The 17797-nt window shown below is 43.0% G+C and overlaps 1 protein-coding gene across 6 annotated transcripts in view; it reads left to right on the top strand.

The window, feature by feature from the left end:
- Window positions 1-17797, top strand: part of LOC143694357 (uncharacterized) — a 174675-nt gene that overhangs the window by 38573 nt on the left and 118305 nt on the right. For 4 of the 6 annotated variants that reach the window (XM_077180276.1, XM_077180260.1, XM_077180273.1 and 1 more), the window contains exon 1: window positions 9172-9737. The exons of 1 other annotated variant lie outside the window; for it this stretch is intronic. In XM_077180276.1, coding sequence (XP_077036391.1) covers window positions 9613-9737 — 125 coding nt within the window. In that variant the 5' untranslated portion in view covers window positions 9172-9612. Of the gene's footprint in view, window positions 1-7370; window positions 7437-9171; window positions 9738-17797 lie in introns of those variants that run through there. One more of the 6 variants, XM_077180274.1, reaches the window with a different exon arrangement.

Genomic DNA, 17797 nt, shown 5'->3' with positions numbered 1-17797 from the left:
ACATAGGGAAGACACGGGTTGGTGTGTGTTTTCATGAGCCTGTGTGTCCCATCCACAGCATCAGCTCACACCCTAATGAGCTGAAGCTACATTAGCAATATCCCAGGCAGATAAATTGACTTTAAACCTTGGTTTGATGATCCTACTAAGACATTCAATTAATTCTGTTTTGCTACAAGCTAATTTATGACTTTGTGTTTATTCCAAAAAATGTTGAATGTACAAATCAGTAGCAGACAAGGTAATGAATTATTCTACCTTTCTTCATGCTCTTGTCTTCACACTTCACTACTATAAGAATGGAAGAGAAAATATGAAAGAAATGTCTTTTGATGTATGAAATGTGGGTATTTTCTCATACTGAGCTGTATCTAACTGGTGTAAACACATAATCAAGCCCTCTAGGAGATGCTAATTAGTGCAGTAAATGTTAGTTTATTAATTGCCATTACGTTTCTCTTTGTTTCACCAGTGAATGTGCCTTTTCAGGAGAACAGATTTGATATGGTGTGTCTGTAGAATTTGTTTGTGTTCATGGCAAATGAAGACAAGTAGCCTAGCAAAGCTGTGATGAATTAACAACATTCTGTGCTATCAACGTTTCTGTAACAAAGTCCATGAAGTGCATGGGCTTCTGTGTGATCTGAGAAGAAAAACAACACAAAACAAAAAACCCCGGAGGATTTGATAAAAATTTTCTGCTCCATCTCTCTACTTGGTGTGTTTTAATGAGCCCTCCAAAAGCTCAGGTAGTAAAACTTTTTCCTTTTTGATGTGGCAGAATACTCTGCCAAGACATACTGCAGGAGAGGCACTTCAAAGGCAAACAGACAGTGAATACAATTACGTTAGGTGAGGCTGCTGGGTATAATTGAGTTCCTCCCATCCTTGGAAAGTGATAGGAGACAGTCCCTTAACAATTCCCTCTTCCTGCTCCTCCAGCTTGTCATTATAAATCAATACTTACCCTGTGATGTTCACATTTGTAAACTATGCCATTATCACATGCTACATTGCCTGTGTCAGGTACTGGGAGCCAAATAAAGGATCAAGTGAGAGGTCCCCCTGTAGGCAGCTGCAGCATGGTGTATAGAGAGGGCAGAACCAGCAAAGCCTGGAAGACATTCCTTTGCCTCTGTGAAGGCTGCCAAAATTTGCTGGAAACACTCATGCCAGGAGGTGCTGGTGCTTCCAGGAAGCAGAAAAGGGGATAGTTGTTCTGATTGCAGAGATGGGGCAGAACTAAGGTGTGGGTGTAGCAAGCTTGTTGTTCTACACTATCCACATCATCACTGGGGCAGAACTAAGGTGTGGGTGTAGCAAGCTTGTTGTTCTACATTATCCACATCATCACTGGGGGCCTCGGTTTTGGGGGGAAAATCTGGGTATCCCTTGGGAAGTGTGCCATGTTTGCCTTCCCCTCTCCAGTGGGAGGGTGTTTGGGTCAGCCCTTGTGTGTTTTTGTTCCCCGTGGTGAATACCTTTCTGTGGGTAAAACACCTTCTCCCTTTGAATACTTTTGGTATTACTATTGTTATAATCAGGCATGTTTTATCTCATTGCTTTTTGCTTTCAGTAAAATGTTATCTCAACCCATGGTCTCTGCTTTTTTCCCTTCTTTACCAGAAGAGGTGGGGGGGGGAAGGGGAGTGACTTCTTTGGAGTTTAATTTCCTGCTGGTGTTAAAACATCACAGCTGTGTGTGTTGAAGTAACTTGGTGTCTCAGAAGGACCACTGTGGAAAGCAGCATTGCTGGGTGTGGATCTAGGTCATAGCCTGACCAGGCTCTCAGGATCTACTTTTAGACTTTGTATGGAGAGAAAAGATTTACATATTTTTAATCACTTGGCTTGGGAAGCCAAAACACAGGAGGAGGTGTTTCCCTTCTCTGTGGAACATGAGCACTTGTGTTTTCATAGATTTTGGCTAAGACAAACCAAAACCCAGATATCTTTTCATACTCCTTTCCCTGCACATTAGGTTCTACAAAGCCTTACACTATGAAACAAAGAATGTTTTCCACCCTACCGAGTGAAAAAGCTTTTTCATCATTTTCTTCGGTTATTTGCCTAGAAAAGAGTCAGTAGGCCACTGAAAATCTGAGGCTAGAATTCTTGTTTCATCTTTGTCTTTGAGACCAAGGTTGCTTTGCAATGTCATTGAATAGTTCAAGTTCCCACCCTAATCCTGTTCAGGACATCTTCTGTTTTGTATTATTGTACAAATAACAACAGTAACATGTCAGAAACCTCCATCTTGGACTTCTAAGGGTGTCTGTTCAAGAGGCAGACTCCTTCTTGCCCCTTTCCCTTAGGCACGTATCTTGCCTCTGTGCTTTTGCAGAAGTCAAAGGAAGGCACGGCTGTCTGCTGGGACTGTGCATGGCAGCAGTGGGTGTTGCTGCCACAGGTCTTACTTGCCATTAAGTCATTGGTTTATTTTTTGGTGATAAAAAATTAGTCATAACTAGCTTATAAATATGTAGTTCTTCTACACTGAATGTGGAGATTCTGTCCAAATGTTTGTATGAGTGCAGAAAAAAAAATATTGGAGCACCTTTTATTTTCCAGATTGAGAAGATTTAAAAAAATTGTAGATTTTGTGTTCAGTGTTATACTTCAGCACAGCTTGAGCAAAATTTCACGTTTTAAGCGAGAGGGCTTTGATTTTTTTGGACTCTAGGAGCAGAAGTGTATGGAGGATAGACCTAGCTTAGAAATTTGCTACAAATCTGGAGATAGAAACTGGCTTATCCTCTGAGACACGCTCCGTATATGCAGAATCTATCTGAATAAATGAGCCCCTTACTTAACTGGGAACGTACTGTATATTCCATCTGCAGACTGAATGATTGCTCCATTTCAAGCCTCCTGACTCCCATGGAGCCATCTGGTACACGCTAGTTTGTAGGAATAGGTGAGGATTCCTGCTAACACAACAGTCTTCAACGAGGCAGAGTGCTGATATTTAGCACTCTGCTTCACATCTGCGTGCAAAGCCGTAACAAAAACCCCAACATTTTCTGTGTTTAATATTTAAATGAACCTTCCTTTTTCTCCTGGTAAACCAGTTGGGACAGGAACAATTAAAGCAATTACATCAGAAAATGAGTTGAGCTATTAATACATCCAACTAAGCAGAGATTTCCTATTGTGTGGCATTGTGAATTTTTTTTTTGATTACTTAGGGCTGAGTGGGGAGAAAGGTGGGAGAGAAGAAGGTATGTGTTGTATAGATATTTGAATATCACTTTGAGATATTATCAGAAAATTAAGCTAATGGACATAATTCATGTCTGTAGGCAGCAGTGGGCTGGTCATGGGACTTACCAATAGGTATGTAAAGGTTGTATACTTTTTGGCTGCCCTCTTATGTCAGAGGTATCCCTATGAAGTTGGCAGAACAGCACAAAGAAGGTGCCTTTGTGGTAGATGAGTCACTCCAAAGGGTTTAGGTGTCAGTGGACAGAACAAGGTGGATGGGGGAGAAAGGGAAATGGGCTAAAATCCAAAGGCTCCCTGCATACTCACACAGTTTTATTCTCTGGTACAGAGAGCCACAGATATATTTAAGACACCTAATACGTAGCTGGAGAGACCTGTGTGCTTTCTGGTAATTAAAAAAGAATAAAGAGACATAAGATCCTACTTTCCCCCCAGACACTGCTTGAGGTCCTGGAGGGAAGGAGGTCAGAAGGACTTTGCAGCTGCTGTGTGGAAAGTGCTGCTGCCCTGGGCTGGACTGTGGTAACCCTCATGCCTCTGGAACTTGTAGGGAAGTCTCAGCTCAGAAAAGTCCTACCAGGTCTTGCTCTCTTCAGATGTTTTACTGAGTGTAGGTTACTTAAGACCTTTGCTTAGTCTGGAATGACACTCACATCAGTAGCAGACACCTATCTAGTTTTGGTTTGACTTTACTAATTTACTGATTTCAGTAGCAAAAATAATGATGGATCTTTCCCATGTAAGTGCCTTTTTCCAGCCTTTTGAGCTAGCTCTTGCTTCTTATGCATCTTGACTAACAGGGAGTCAGTGTGGATGGTGCCAAGACTCATATTCACTCACACCATGGTGAATATGCAGTTTAGCAGTGCAGGATTGGGTCTGTGCAGATTCTTGTGGTTCATGTCACCGTAATCTCACTTTGTTTTGGTAAATGCTGCCCCTCAGACCTGGGATCTCTTACAAACAGGGATCTGTGCTCACATGCCTACTGCAAAGTACAGCCTGCTAAAAACAGCTGTAAGGAGCTCCCTTTGTCTGGTTGGGGTTCTTCACTTAAGTGCTTGTGGTGCCTGATTAAATTAGTAATCAGAGATATAGTCATGCTATTTTGTGACTCTGAGAGCCTTGATTGTGGATTATATTTACACACTGCAATTTCTTTCTAAATGGAGCTCTTTGTATTCAAGGACTTTAAGAGTCTTTCAGCCTGCGATAAAATCCTGTTTGCTATAGAGACTAGCTCTTGCTGTGGTGCCAAGCTCTTGGTTGGGCATGCTGTGTAAAACAGTTTTTCATTTGCACAATAAATATTGCTATGTAAGAGTTCATGCGTGGTGCAGTGCTTTTGCTGACCCTTTACACTGAAAAACTGCATGATGGCAGGCTGGCAGATGCATTGAATGTCTTCATGTTGTGTTGCCTCAAAAAACCAGTTTCCTTTTTTTGTCAGAATGGGTTGGCTTGAACCAAAGCCACATAAATGGTACTAATAAACTTTGTGGTAATTAAAATCCCTGCATCCAAACCCTTTGGCCTGTCCCTGGTAAAAACAATAGGGCTGGAAAGTCAGGCAGCCCTTACAGAATATTTTGTTGTGCTTAAAATCCACAGTGTATGCTACGACAGTGGCTCTGTCACATGCATGTGTGTGGCAGAGGTAGGCAGGAGGAGATCTGACTACTCTGCTGATTTTGAGGCTCTAGAGCCATTCAGGTGAATCCCGTGGCTGAAATTCCCTGTATAAAGTTTCTTCTAGTCCTGTTCAGAACAGAGACAGAAAACCTTATCTTCTGCATCAGCCCAGCTGTGTTTACTTGGAGAAGTGTGCAGGGAAAATGAGGAGGACTCGGCCTGCCATGACAGGGTGCTCCAGTGTGAAGGAAACCTTGGGCCAGTCTGTGGTTTGAATCATCTTAGAGTGGGCTCTAGTCACTTCTGGCTTTCTGTGTGCATGCCAGAAATTTCACTCAGGGTTTGAGGAAACTTCTGCAGGACAGGTTTTCTTTCTTGCTTTGCTTTGTTTTGCTTTTTTGCTTTTTATTCCCCCCCTTCTGGAAACAAATGGCTTTTCATGAAAAAAATCATACTTCCTTGTCTGATGACACTTGACCCAAGCTCTGAAAAATTCCTGATCATCTTTAGTGTGGCACTGTTTTTTAACATTTTTTAGATAACTTTTACTAGCAGTACGGTTTATTTGAATACCTTACATTGATACTAATGTGAAGCTCCTGTTTATAAATGTGTAGTGGGGTTAAAACAGGTAATTAAATTTCTCGCTTTACTACCCTGCTGAAGTGGTACTTCAAATCTCTGTGTCTTAATTTCCCTTCTCCCATTGTTGCCTTCTCCATAATAATTCTTTGGAACTAGATTTTTATCACTTGTGCTAGGAAATGGAACCCTGAGCTCACTTGGATCTTTGTATTGATACAAAGTAAATAATACTCTATTTAATGGAGTATTTTTAATAATTATTTTTAGGTACCTTACCAGCTACGGTAGCCATTGAGCCTATTGGAATGGTGAAGCCTTTGGATGAATTAACAGACCAGATGCACAGATACAACTTACACACTTAAAATGAAATTCACTCTTTCCAGAAAATTAGAGTACCATCTTGCAGATTGTTGGAATGATGCTGCCTAATGCCATATTCCTTCTGCCACAAAATAGTTGCAAATCACTCCCTAGTGAACTGAAGAGTCCTACAGGATAGCAAATGGATCAGGAATGCCCCTGGAGTGAACTCTCTTTGAGTACAGGGAGTTTCTGTTCAAACAGCTGGAGCTGCATTTGCCTCTTGTGTTTTCTCTTTCGGCTTAGATGTGCCCACAGGCTTCTGAAACAACCCGCCAGGACAAAAAACGAGTCACCCTTGCATGGTGGCAGCTGTACTCACTGTAGCTTTGTGCCTCTAAGAAGGCTCCTATCCCTGTTCCTGACCAACAGCTTGGTGAAGAGTGTAAGAAGGGTGACATGAGCATAGGGACACATCCCAACACCGTCTGGCTGCTCCATGGCTCTTGACCATGGCTGGCCATGGCTCAAGCTGGTGCAGGGACCTGCCAGTGTGAAGGCAGGCATTGGTGGGATGTGTAAATCCAGAGCCAAGCCTGAGGGGAGGGGAGGGCAAGGAGGCACACATAAACATGAAGAAGAAGGGGTGTCCCCCGGGCAGGCTGCAGCTTGCCTGAGAAAATACAAGTGGCTCCATCTACCTGGAATGTGCAGTCTCCAGGACAGTCCTGCCTGATCACACCCCAAACCAGCATTTGTCCTTCAATAGCTATCCAAATGCACTGGCTGTTGTGTCTGGTTTTGCTGCTGTTAAGTCATATTTAGTGATTTCATCCTTCATGGGAGGAATGTGACTGTTAGGATTTGTTCTCTGTTAGGTGCTTGATTTGGGGTTTCCCTGATCTTGGATCAATGCTCCCTGAATTGCAGAGGTTACAGGTTGTCCTCTAGCATAATGTGGGAGCAGAAAGCCATGGCACATAGGTGCAGTCACACCCAGCCCTTTTACTGGTATACACAGCCTAGCTGTGATCTTGGAGGAGCCTGTTCCCGGGGGCTCCATGTGCTGTTTAGTGTTAATGGCAAGCCATAAAATCCTAACCCAGGCTTCCTCCTGAGCCTGAGTGCCTCTGCTGGTAGCCTGCTGCTCTTGATCCAGGCTCTTCCACCTCACATATTCAAATGCTTTTATTTTATGTGGTTGGGCGTAATGGGACTCACCTGTTTCAACTGCCAAGCTAAGTCAGCAAAATAACCTTGAATCTCTGTGAAGATTTCTCCTAGTTTCCTGCAATCACTGCATTACTGCTCTCCTCCCCAAAATGTTCAACTCCCCTTCCCTGCCACCAGAGAAAATCCAAAACCCTCCAAACATTCAGAGCAAGAACCAAAGCTGTCACAGTCATACATTTTCTATAGGTAGCACCTTTGATGTTGGTTGCTGAACTTTTTGAGGGTCTTATTACTGTGGCAGTGGAATTGCTTGGTGGCTCTTGTGGAACAAGTAAAATGGGACTGAAATTGTGGCTGCAAAAGTTTAAAGGACTGCAGTAACTGCGTGTTTGTTAATTCTATCTTTGCAGGAGGATAGCAGCTGCTTTTCTTTTCTTTTTTAACAGATGGAGTGATTTCTCATGTAGTGTTACAGTAATGACCAACGTGACACAGAAGGAAAATTCTGTGACAATATGGTGAGCAAGATCTTATTGACAGCTCCACTTGGTTGTAATTTGTAAGCTCTATATTGTTGCTCTATTCTTTTTTTTCCTCCCCCCACCTCCCAAATGCTGCCTGTCTTTTCTGCCATATAGAATTAGATTTCAAGCTGAATCAAACAGTTTAATTTGAAGGACTCTTAGCTAAAAGCTGTTCAAAAATGTTCACAAGAGTTTACACCCCATCAAAAGTGTAAAAAAATATAAAAAAATAAACGCATTGCATTATGAAATGATGGTATGAAAATTATCCTGTATTTAATGTCTCTGTTGAGACAGCTGCCTTGATTCCTTCTCTAGCAGCTGATGCCTTCTCAGGGAAGGGAATTTCCCCTTTGCAAAAGGAAGCTTAGCCCTAGCATGAAGGAGGGCACAGTCCAAATATGGACCATGAATGACCAGAGAGTACTGCTTGTAGCCTGCGCTGTGACTAAACAGTATGCAGGGACTGCAAATAAGCACAAGGACATGATTGCCAACCAAAGTCTGTGACTTCTGCCATGCATAAAGAAAATGCCACCATCCATTTGTAGAGCTGAAAATCTACCTGGAGACCCCCACCCACAGCCCCTCTTTTGCAAGACAGAATTAACTTTGTCACTTGGTGCGTTTTCTGTTAGGCAAAGGGCTCTGAAAATCCCCATAAGCTTCTCAGCTACCTTTATGGGGAATAAGCCACGAGACTATCCATTTATGGGATAGATAGGATGTTGTTCTACTCTTCCTTTGACTCTATTAAATTTGAAACTCGAAAAAATAAAATAAGAATGTTTGTTAACTTTATATTAACAAAGTCAAAAGTACAGTGGAAATGTTTTTTAAAGGGAATGTTGCAAAATGACAGAGATACTATTTTTCTGTGGATGATAAGGATGATAGAACCATCCAGTGGATTCAGCAGGAGTGTAAAGCAGAACTACAGAGACTATCAGGCCAGTATGAGGACAAGTGGAGCCTGGATGTGCTGCAGTCCTGACCTTCTCTGCTCCTGAGGGTTTTATAACCATCCTTGCTCCTGAGCACTGTGGACCAGCAAATTCTGCTCTTGGAAACAGTTCCCTAAAAAATAGTCCCAAGGGCTGGTTTTCATGTTTGCTACCAAATGCCAGTGGCTCTAACAGTCCTATTGCACAATGTGTACAGTGCTAACACAGCCATTTCTTTATGACAGGGAGAAATGCCCCTAAGAGAGACGTTTTCCTTTACAGTTCATAAATGGGACTTAACTTTTTGTGTTTTTTACACACACAAAATGAGGCTTTTTTGATCTCTACAGCAGATTTGTCTTTAATTTCTGGAATTAGTGGAAACTTGTGATAGTGTTTTTCAGAAGGTTAGTTTGAATAGGGGGAGATTAGAATGATTCTTTATTTCACATTAACTGCCTTTAAGATTTCTCCAAGTGAAGGGCTACCAGCCTGCTGCTCAGTGACTAATAAATTTGATTCATCCTCACTCCCCACAGGGTTATCCTCCTTCTTACTAATGTTTGACATTTTACATTTTAATTAAAATCACCCTCCAAGCAGCAAACCACTAAGAGAGTGACAGATATTCCTACTGCAACAAGATATAAGAAAAAAGGGCAATTTGCTAGCTGTATCTTCAACAGTGCCTCTCACTTATTTGCTACATGAGCACCTGGTGTGTGTGTGTGTGGGTGTGTGTGTGTGTGTGTGTTAGACAAGGCAATGCCTATCTTCACATTCAGGGTGTCTCCAGTGCCCAAAGATGCTCTATTTTAATGTCTGCATTCCAGTAGGAACAACTGGGACTCGGGAGTAGCAGTGCTTGTTGGATGCTATACAAGTGTGTATATCCTTCCCTCTTCTTGGGCTGCAAGTTTGTGTAGCCTAAGAGAAGGGAGAAAGGGCAAAGAAGAGAGAAGGAATTCTAAGATTTGATAGCAATTGTGATAAAAATGCTGCAGATTGCCTTATCTGGCTGACAGCTGCCCCAGCCATTGCTGAGGGGCTGGTTTTGTGGGACTTCTCTGCAGAGAGGAGCAGAATGAGGCTGACTGGTGGATAAACCTGGTGGACAGGTATAGAGAGGGTGTTTGTGTAAAGACCTGTAGTAATCAGCACATTAAAACATCACAAGAAGCTGAAGAGCAAGCAGCAAAGCTGGTATTAGTGGCAGCAAGAAGGAGATGAAGCAAGAGGCTGGAGTGCATATGAAAGTTGTGAGGTGCACAAAGCTGGAGATCAACATCACAACGTGCTTAGAAGGAAGAGGAGGTGATGCCACTGCAGAGGATCGATATCCCTTTCAGAGGTGAGTCTGTAGGCCTCAAGAGGGGAAATAACAAATGCCTTGATTATTTGAACAGAAAAAAGGAAGACCTGAAAATAGAGCAATGGGGGGTTTTTGGATTGCTCTGTACATAAGTCAGAGAAAGGATAATCCATGGCAGCTCCCCTTCAGTGTACAGAGCTTGATGACATGATGATGATAGAGCCAAAGAGACAAGGATGATGCAGCCAGAGGAACAGAGCAGTACTGTAAATACATTGAGGAATTCTTGCCTGACTCTATATGGAGGGGTACAGGAGGGAAAGACATGGAACCACTGCCTTAGGAACAAGCATGAAACACAGAACAAACCCATCTGCTTATGAATCTTATCTACCTTTGACAGAGAGCTCTGGTGAGATGTGTCCAGGTGTTCATGACAAATAATTTTTTTTTTAGATAGACATGTACAATGTAAAAATTCCACCTTTCCTCATGCAGTCTAAGTGGCTGAGTTGTGAGAGGGCAGTGACATAGCCTACACCTCACTTGTTTCTAAGCCAATGCAGCATCTTCCTGGTTCTCACTGGTGTCTCTTCCTCCATCTCCAACCCAACAACAAAAAATATTTTTCTCATATGTACCAAGGCTGCTGGTATTTTGAATTTGTTTTCAAATGTCTTTGGGAAAGAGACCATGCAAGAAGATCTTGAAAAATCCTGCATGTTACAGGCTTTTCGGGCCTTTCTGAATTATGATATGAAACCCAAAGAAATAGCAGAGAAATGACAACTCCTTTTCATGTGATAGTCTGGTTGCCCTTGGGAGATGAATAGTGGAATATGTGACTTCTGAAGAGAAATATACTGAATGAAGAAGAAGATGGCTTAGATATATTGGTATGAATATATGGGGAAAGAGAGAAAGCTGTGAGGCAGACAGCATGGTTTTACATTCACAGCTCATTTCTCCTCCCTTTTGGAACAGAAAAGCCAGAAGAACATGGTAGTTCCTCTTGAACAGCTTAAATGATCTGCATTTAAGCATTGCCAAAAACAATCAAGTGGGATGAACTGGTCCCCTGTAACTCCAGGGGGACATTTGTTTTTTGTTTGCTGGAATAGCTGCTAAATAAAAAAACCTCTGTGCCATGTCCACTTGGAAATAACAGCTTGGTGAATAGGAATTGCTCTAAGAAATAGTTTTTGTGTCTCCTCATGACTTGGTCCTTAGGAGGCAATTAACAAAAAATGGTAGAGGTGCCCCCTCGCATACTGATGTCTCAATTTTTCATGGAGGAGGGTCTTGTCTCTGCCCTGGTAGAACCACCTTGACTTCCTGAGTGCCATTGCTGAGTGTCTGTGTGTGGTTATGATGGAGAGGATCCTGGCTGTTTTCAGAGGCAAGTTTCTTTGAAAACTGCAAGAGTGTACAGATGTGTTGTCAGAGTCTCTGAGTGCATACATGTATGTGGAAATAGGAAGCAGACACCGTGTCTCAGGAAAATGCCTGCAATGCTGTATAAATCCTTAGCCTCTGTCAGCCATTCTTCAGATATGTTGAGTCATAGGTTAGTCTACAGAGGGATGTGGAAGAAAAGAAACCCAAGCTAGCTGAATGATCTGAATTTAAAGTGAACTGATTAAATTCCATTAAATCCCTGTGTAGATGTCCTTGTTCAGAATTAAGGTAAAGTAAGATAAGTCTCATAAAGGCCAAGTTAATTCTGAAGGAGAATACGTACACAGAGATTTAATGCATTTTCAACTAATCCATTTTAGCAGTTAATTCAGATTAACTGTACTCATTTTTCCTCTCTGGTAAAGCTCTTCAGGGGAACAAGATGTGGAAAAACACCAATCTGAGCAGTGTAATGTTTTTAAACATCCTATGCTGTTGATTACAAAGCAGAAGATTTGTGCCACAGCACTCCTTTATTGAATGGTTGCATGCAGACCTACGTGTGTTGGTGCTGTCAGAAGGGACAGTGGGCTTGGGAAGGACTTGCTAAGAGCATCTTTGCTTCCAGGAAAGTGCTTTGAGAAATGCTGAAGCACGCTGGCAAGGCCTTGGGTAACCTGCTGCTACAAGGAATTTTGATCGTAAATGAGATGTCTGTGCTAGCAAAGGGAATACTCGCAGTGAGTGTGGAGTTGGCTGATACCTGTCTGTTTGTGTGCCAGAGATGCAGGATGCAGTGTGAATCTTAATGGTTTCCCTCATACCTGGAGTGATGTATTCTTGGGCCAAATCCTGTCTTCACTCTTTTGTGTAAACAAAGCATTACGTAGCCCAGTGTGGTCTCCAATTTAAAAAGTCAAAACTGGAGTTTAAGCTTTACTATTGATTTAAAAAAAATATACTGCAATCAATAGCTTAAAAGGAAATAGGAGATTATGAATAAATAATAAGGTGCATAGGTGTACAGGGAAATACAGGAGTCTATAAATATACTTAAGAATTCAGTTGTACAGTAAAAAGAAAGGGCATAAAAATGTAGATGACTAAAGCAATATGTGTACAGAGGAATAATCATATCCCATGAATTAAAATACGCAAGTATTGGGGACTAAATTGCTTTTACTACTCTATACATTTTTAAAAATTACTTGGAGGCCTTCAGGTATGAGTGCTAAAATAAAAATATTATTACTATGGCTTTTGGGGGGCAGATGAGTTGGAACTCAAGGATGTCTCCTGTGCCTTAGTTCTATTGCATGTGGTTAAACACATTGGGCCAAATTTATCCCTGGCCTACTATATTTACTGTTGAAAGCACTTTGGAAAAGTGCATATTAAAGCTATATGTAAAAAAGCACTGAATTTCGAGGAGGCATTTAAGGCCAGGCAAAAATCAAAGATGTTCTCTCAGGTCAGTTTAGTTTTGGGTATGGGGAGCAGTTGCTCAGTCAGATTGGTCCAGTGAATCTGAAACAACAGCGCGTGAAAAGATATGGTGGCAAAATAATAGCTCCATGTGGGATACATGCTAATGCTAATCACTGGCTGGGCTATTTCTCGGTTTTTACTCATGGATTTTATCCTAATTTTTTCACTGATTATTATTCTGCCTCAGTGACCACCAAGGTAACTTTGTGCTCTGTTTCACAGGGAAATTTGAGGCCAACTTTTTCTGCTGTACTGTGGAGTTCATATAAGAAAAATTTTCATAGAATTGCTTAGGTTGAAAAAGATTTCTAAGACCGTAGAGTCCAACCATTAATCTAACACTGCCAAGTCCCTCACTAAACCATGTTCCTCAAGGCCACAAATATATGGCTTTTAAAGACTTCAAGGGATGGTGACTCAATTATTTATCTGGGCAGCCTGTCCCAGTGCTTGACAGCTCTTTCTGAGAATTTTTTGCCCCTAAGATTCAATCTAAGTCTCTCCTGGAAGAACTTGAGGTCATTTCCTCTTGTCCTATTGCTGGCACTTGGGAGATGAGTCCACCCTCCACCTGGCTCCAACCCACAAAAAGAAGCTGCCATGCTGGGGCTCAGTGTGGCCTTTGCTCAGCACTTGTGTAAGCAGCTGGTGCAAGCATGCAAGCTGCTGCAGCATGAGCCTTCACACCTGAGTGGAAGAGGATGTGGCACAGGGGTGAGCCATGGCACCCAAATCAGCACTGCTGAGTACTCAGAGAGAGAAATGGTCAGGGACAGAGCTGGAAACCAGGAGTGCTCGTTACGGTCACCAGGGTGGCTGTAATGAAGCTATCACAGGAAAACTCTGGCAAGAGGCTGAGCTTGTCCAGGGCAGGCAGCAGAGTTGGAAGAGGTCGTGCTCCCAGCCTTTTCACTCCCTGGAGGAGCAGGGAACCACACATGGCCATTTTGAGGCTTTGTCCTGTTTTTGTCCCCTTCATTAAAATGCTGTGCTCTGCAGCAAAGGAGAAGGGAAGGTTCAGTCTTGTCTGCCCCTGGTTTGCATCTCTGCTGCATCAAGATTAGTCTGTGTGTGAAATCTGTGTAGTGAGCTAATGGGGTGCAGATATGAAGGGGTATCTGTCTTTTCAAGATGCTCTCAGATGCGTTGACATGTAATACTTGCCTTTTGCCTTTTATTTCTGTTTCTGGTAGTTGAAAATATCCCACTAGTTGCCATGCAAGCAACTTGTACCTCATATGGCTTGGGTTTGTTATCCTGCACTTTCCTGTGGGGAGAGGCTTTTGACCTCAGCGCAAAGGCTGTGTTTTTATCGGCAAAATGGCTACAATGGGCAAACAGTGTGAGGAGAAGCTCAATTCTCTGTTTCCTTTAAAGTGTAGGGATCACCCAGGCTAAAAGGTTTGAGGTGTTTCCAGAAGCACACAGGTGTTTCTGTGATGGCTGCTGTGCCTTCTGGGAGATTTCAGTCCAGTGGATGATGCCCTGCTGTGTTGCTTCAGCACAAGGTGCCTGCCAGAAGTCAGTCCACTCCTAGCAAGATCAAAGAAGAGCTGCCACTGATTTTAAGGCTGCATGGCTACAGACTAGAGCAGGTGTGCAAATCATTCCTAGGGATCATGCTTTATTTTGGTTACAAGGGTGAAAATAAGGTTATCCTTTCAGAAAGACAATTTAAGCCCCTCTCATTCTTCAAGCTGAGCAAAGCCCTTTCTTATAATATCCTTTTCTTGATCACTGTTTCTTGAGCAGAGGTAGTCAGTATGGGGTAGCTGGGCTGTCAGTATTTTGGCTATGTAGCAATACAACACTGTAAAAACTGTGGATCAGGCAAGTGGATCAACAGAAGAAAAAATTACCCAAATTTTCCTTTCCAAACTCAGTGGCACAAAAAGAGCAACCCTCTGTCAGCTCAGGGCCTTTGCATGTCCTCTCTCCAGTGGCGCAAGCAATATCATTACTTTCTCCCAGGTGAAAATGTTCCTAAAAGTGAGGAACAGCAGATAGAGCAAACTGTCCTGGTGACCCAGTTTGAATCCTGGTTTCATCTGCACAGTGGTGCCACACTGGTGTTACAAAAAAGCAGGTTCAAATGCAGTACTGCTGCCCATGCCGAGGGGTGTCAGATGCCTCTGCTCTGCTGCTCCCAGTGATGGAGGAGCCAGGACTGGCACCCTTCAGCAGGGTAGCTGACAAGGGCAGCTCAGACCCTCTGTGCTGTGACAGGATTATAAACCCTGCAAATGGCTTTTGGGACTCCCAGCCTGTGCAAGCTCTTCCCTGCCATACATCCTCATGGTCATCCTCCAGTGGCACAGACATCATGAGCTCTCAACTCAGTTCCATAGTTCTAACCCTTTGGTTGTTCCTGTCTTTCTGCTCCCCTTTCTGTTCCACAAAAAGGTAAGTGATGTTTTTGCCCATTCCATGGGTGGGTTGTGAGGGTGTAAAGCACTTTGGAGGAGATAAGTCCTGCAGGCATCCTATTTTGCAGAGCCTTGTGCCTCACCCTGGGTGTGAAGCACTGAGACCTGCCATCCACTTTTCCAATTCAGGAGCCCAAAACACCTGCATGGAGTGGGACTGACACATCTTGGGTATGGTGCTGTGGAGATAAATGTGACAAAGGGAGAAGAAAAAGTAATACCACCTCCCTTTTCCCCATCTCCCTTTTTTCCAGATGCTAGGTTTTGCTCCCTTCCCTGCTGCAGAGGTAATGGAGGGCAGCAGCAGTGTGCCCAGGCTGCCTCTGGGGTCATGGCAGCTGCTGTGACAAAGGGGAGCATGGTGGGCTGGCTGGATCAGGGAGTGTGCTTGCAGGAGGCAGCAAAAGTTTACATTTGTGAGAAGAAAGTGAAGAAGCGTGGGATTGAAGAACACTGGATGCTGCCATACAAGCACCATAGCCCCAAGTCTAATGGGTAATAGAGTCATTAATTCTGCTGATTAACTTGGCCTTGGGGTTCATGGAAATGACATCCACCTCCTTTCTTTTTTTTTTCTTTTTTCTATTTTTTTTTAAGCTCAAACTGTGGAACGAGGGAGCATAAAAAAACAAGCTAATTAGAGAGAAATCAGGAGAAAAGAAGCAGGGAGAAAAGAGAAGACAGTCTGAGCATTAATGAGACTGATTTGGGAAGAGGATGTGACAAGCTCTTCAAAAGCATTATTGTCAAATGTGTCACTGTTTCATAGACGGCTACTGCTACCTTTGAGCTTCACGCTGATAGTTAATGATTTGAAACTATAAAAAGATTGAAAAGGTAAAAGAGAAAATGGCAGACTCGACTGGATTTTAATGAGAGTTCCCCCCTTCCCACTTTTCTCTTTTTCCATATGAAGCAGCCTTGGAAAGTAGGAAAAAAGTTCAGTTTCCCCCTGCCTGCTTGCTCTCTCAAGGCAAAAAATGTTTACAAAGGAGAAGGGAGAGTGCAGAGGTCCATCTGTCTCACTCTGACCACCATCCATCTTCCTTTCCTCAAATCCTCAGTTCTCCCATTCACTATCAAGCAGTGGTGGGGTTGTGGTTGTACAGGCAGAGGACTGACAAAAATAAGCTGAGATTGATGGAAGAGACAGCTATAGCTCTTGTTTGTTTTTTTGTGACGTGCTGAGCAGAAGCAGTCTTCACACTGTGAAATGTAACAAAGAAATCTAAAGTGATTACACAGGTTCATTTGTCAGTATCACTGCTCCAGCTATTGCTGTGCGCAACAATGAGATGACAAGGCACTTATTGCTGATGGTTGGTTATTAGCCGCATTATAGGAAACATTAGCACAGTCTAGGATACATAGACCAGGGAGACAATAGCTTTCTGGGCTCCAAACTCAGCAGGGTAGCCTTGTCATTAAATTTGGTGGCACCAATTTAATTTTTTTTTTTAACAATAAATTGAAAGGAAACTTTGAAAACTAAGTCTGTAACCCTGCACTTACCTTAAGACTGATCAGTGTGCTTTCTTTGGATGCTACGTTTTGTATCAGAAAAGCTATGCAGCCCAGCAGGCCAGCAAATCTAAGAGATGCAGTGGAAAAGCCTTATGATATGTGGTCTCTTGGCTGATCCATTCCCTACCTTCCAGCACTGACCTCCAAAATGCCCCTCTGCCACTGGGGTGGACCAGGTTCTTCTGAACCAAGTCACAAGCAAACCTACCAGGAGAAAAGGCTTCTGTAAACTTTTGTTTTGACCTTTGTCTTTGCTCTTATCTTTCTCAGACCTGCTCATTTTTTGCTTGTCTTACATGGGTCCTTTAGGGTCAGATCTTGGTATCTCTCCCATTCTTACAAATGGCCGCTGTAAGTCACAGAATTGTGGAATGTCCTGGGTTGGAAAAGACCTTAAAGATCATCCAGTTCCAATGGCCCCTCCAGGGACAGGGACAGCTTCCCCTAGACCAGATTGCTCAGAGCCCCATCCTGGCTTTAAACAGCTGGCCTTGAATACTTTTGGGGATGGGGCATCCACAATTTCTCTGGGCAACCTTTTCCAGTGCCTCACAACCCTGACAAAAGGTTTTTTTCCTAATATCTCATCTAAACCTACTTGCAGTTTGAATCCATTCTCCCTTGTCCTGTCACTACTTGCCCTTGTAAAAAGTCCCTCTCCGTCTTGTATTGGAAAAGGTATTGGAAAGCCACAATTAGTTCATCCTGAAGCCATCTCTTCTCCAGGCTGAAAAATCTGAATTATGTCAGGCTTTCCTCATAGGAGAAGTGCTTCATCCCTCTGATCATTTTGGTGTCAGTCAGACTCCCACAGGTCCATGTCCTTCCTGTGCTGGGGACCCCAGAGCTGGATGCAGCACTGCAGGTGGGGTCTCACCAGAGAAAAAAAGTCTGACAGGGAGGGCTGAGTATGGAAAGTAAAGGTTTGGCATGCATGGGACGTGACTGGATGACTGCCATGTTTATTAGGCCATAAAAGGACCTGACTGTTCTGCGGCAAAAGCTGTGTTTGCACAGTGGTGTGAAGCCAGCCCTCAGTTCTGGGGTGAAGTGCCTACTTTTTGTAGTCTTTCAGTACTTCAGAGTTTTGCAGTGAAACAAAAAATTCTGGTGGTGGCTTGTTCTTTTCAAAGAAGGTTTTTTTATTATATAATTCATTTTCTTATTAACTCAGTGAGTGAGTAATATATTCCCTGTTCCATTTTTTCTGACACTCAGCTTCAGTTTATTTTATGCTACCATCAGATTTCCAGAATGCCCCAG

This window comes from Agelaius phoeniceus, chromosome 1 (genome assembly GCF_051311805.1).
Source record: "Agelaius phoeniceus isolate bAgePho1 chromosome 1, bAgePho1.hap1, whole genome shotgun sequence".
Lineage (NCBI taxonomy): Eukaryota > Metazoa > Chordata > Aves > Passeriformes > Icteridae > Agelaius > Agelaius phoeniceus.
The sequence above is the reverse complement of the archived record's forward strand: the minus strand, read 5'-3'. Positions and strand labels throughout refer to the sequence as shown.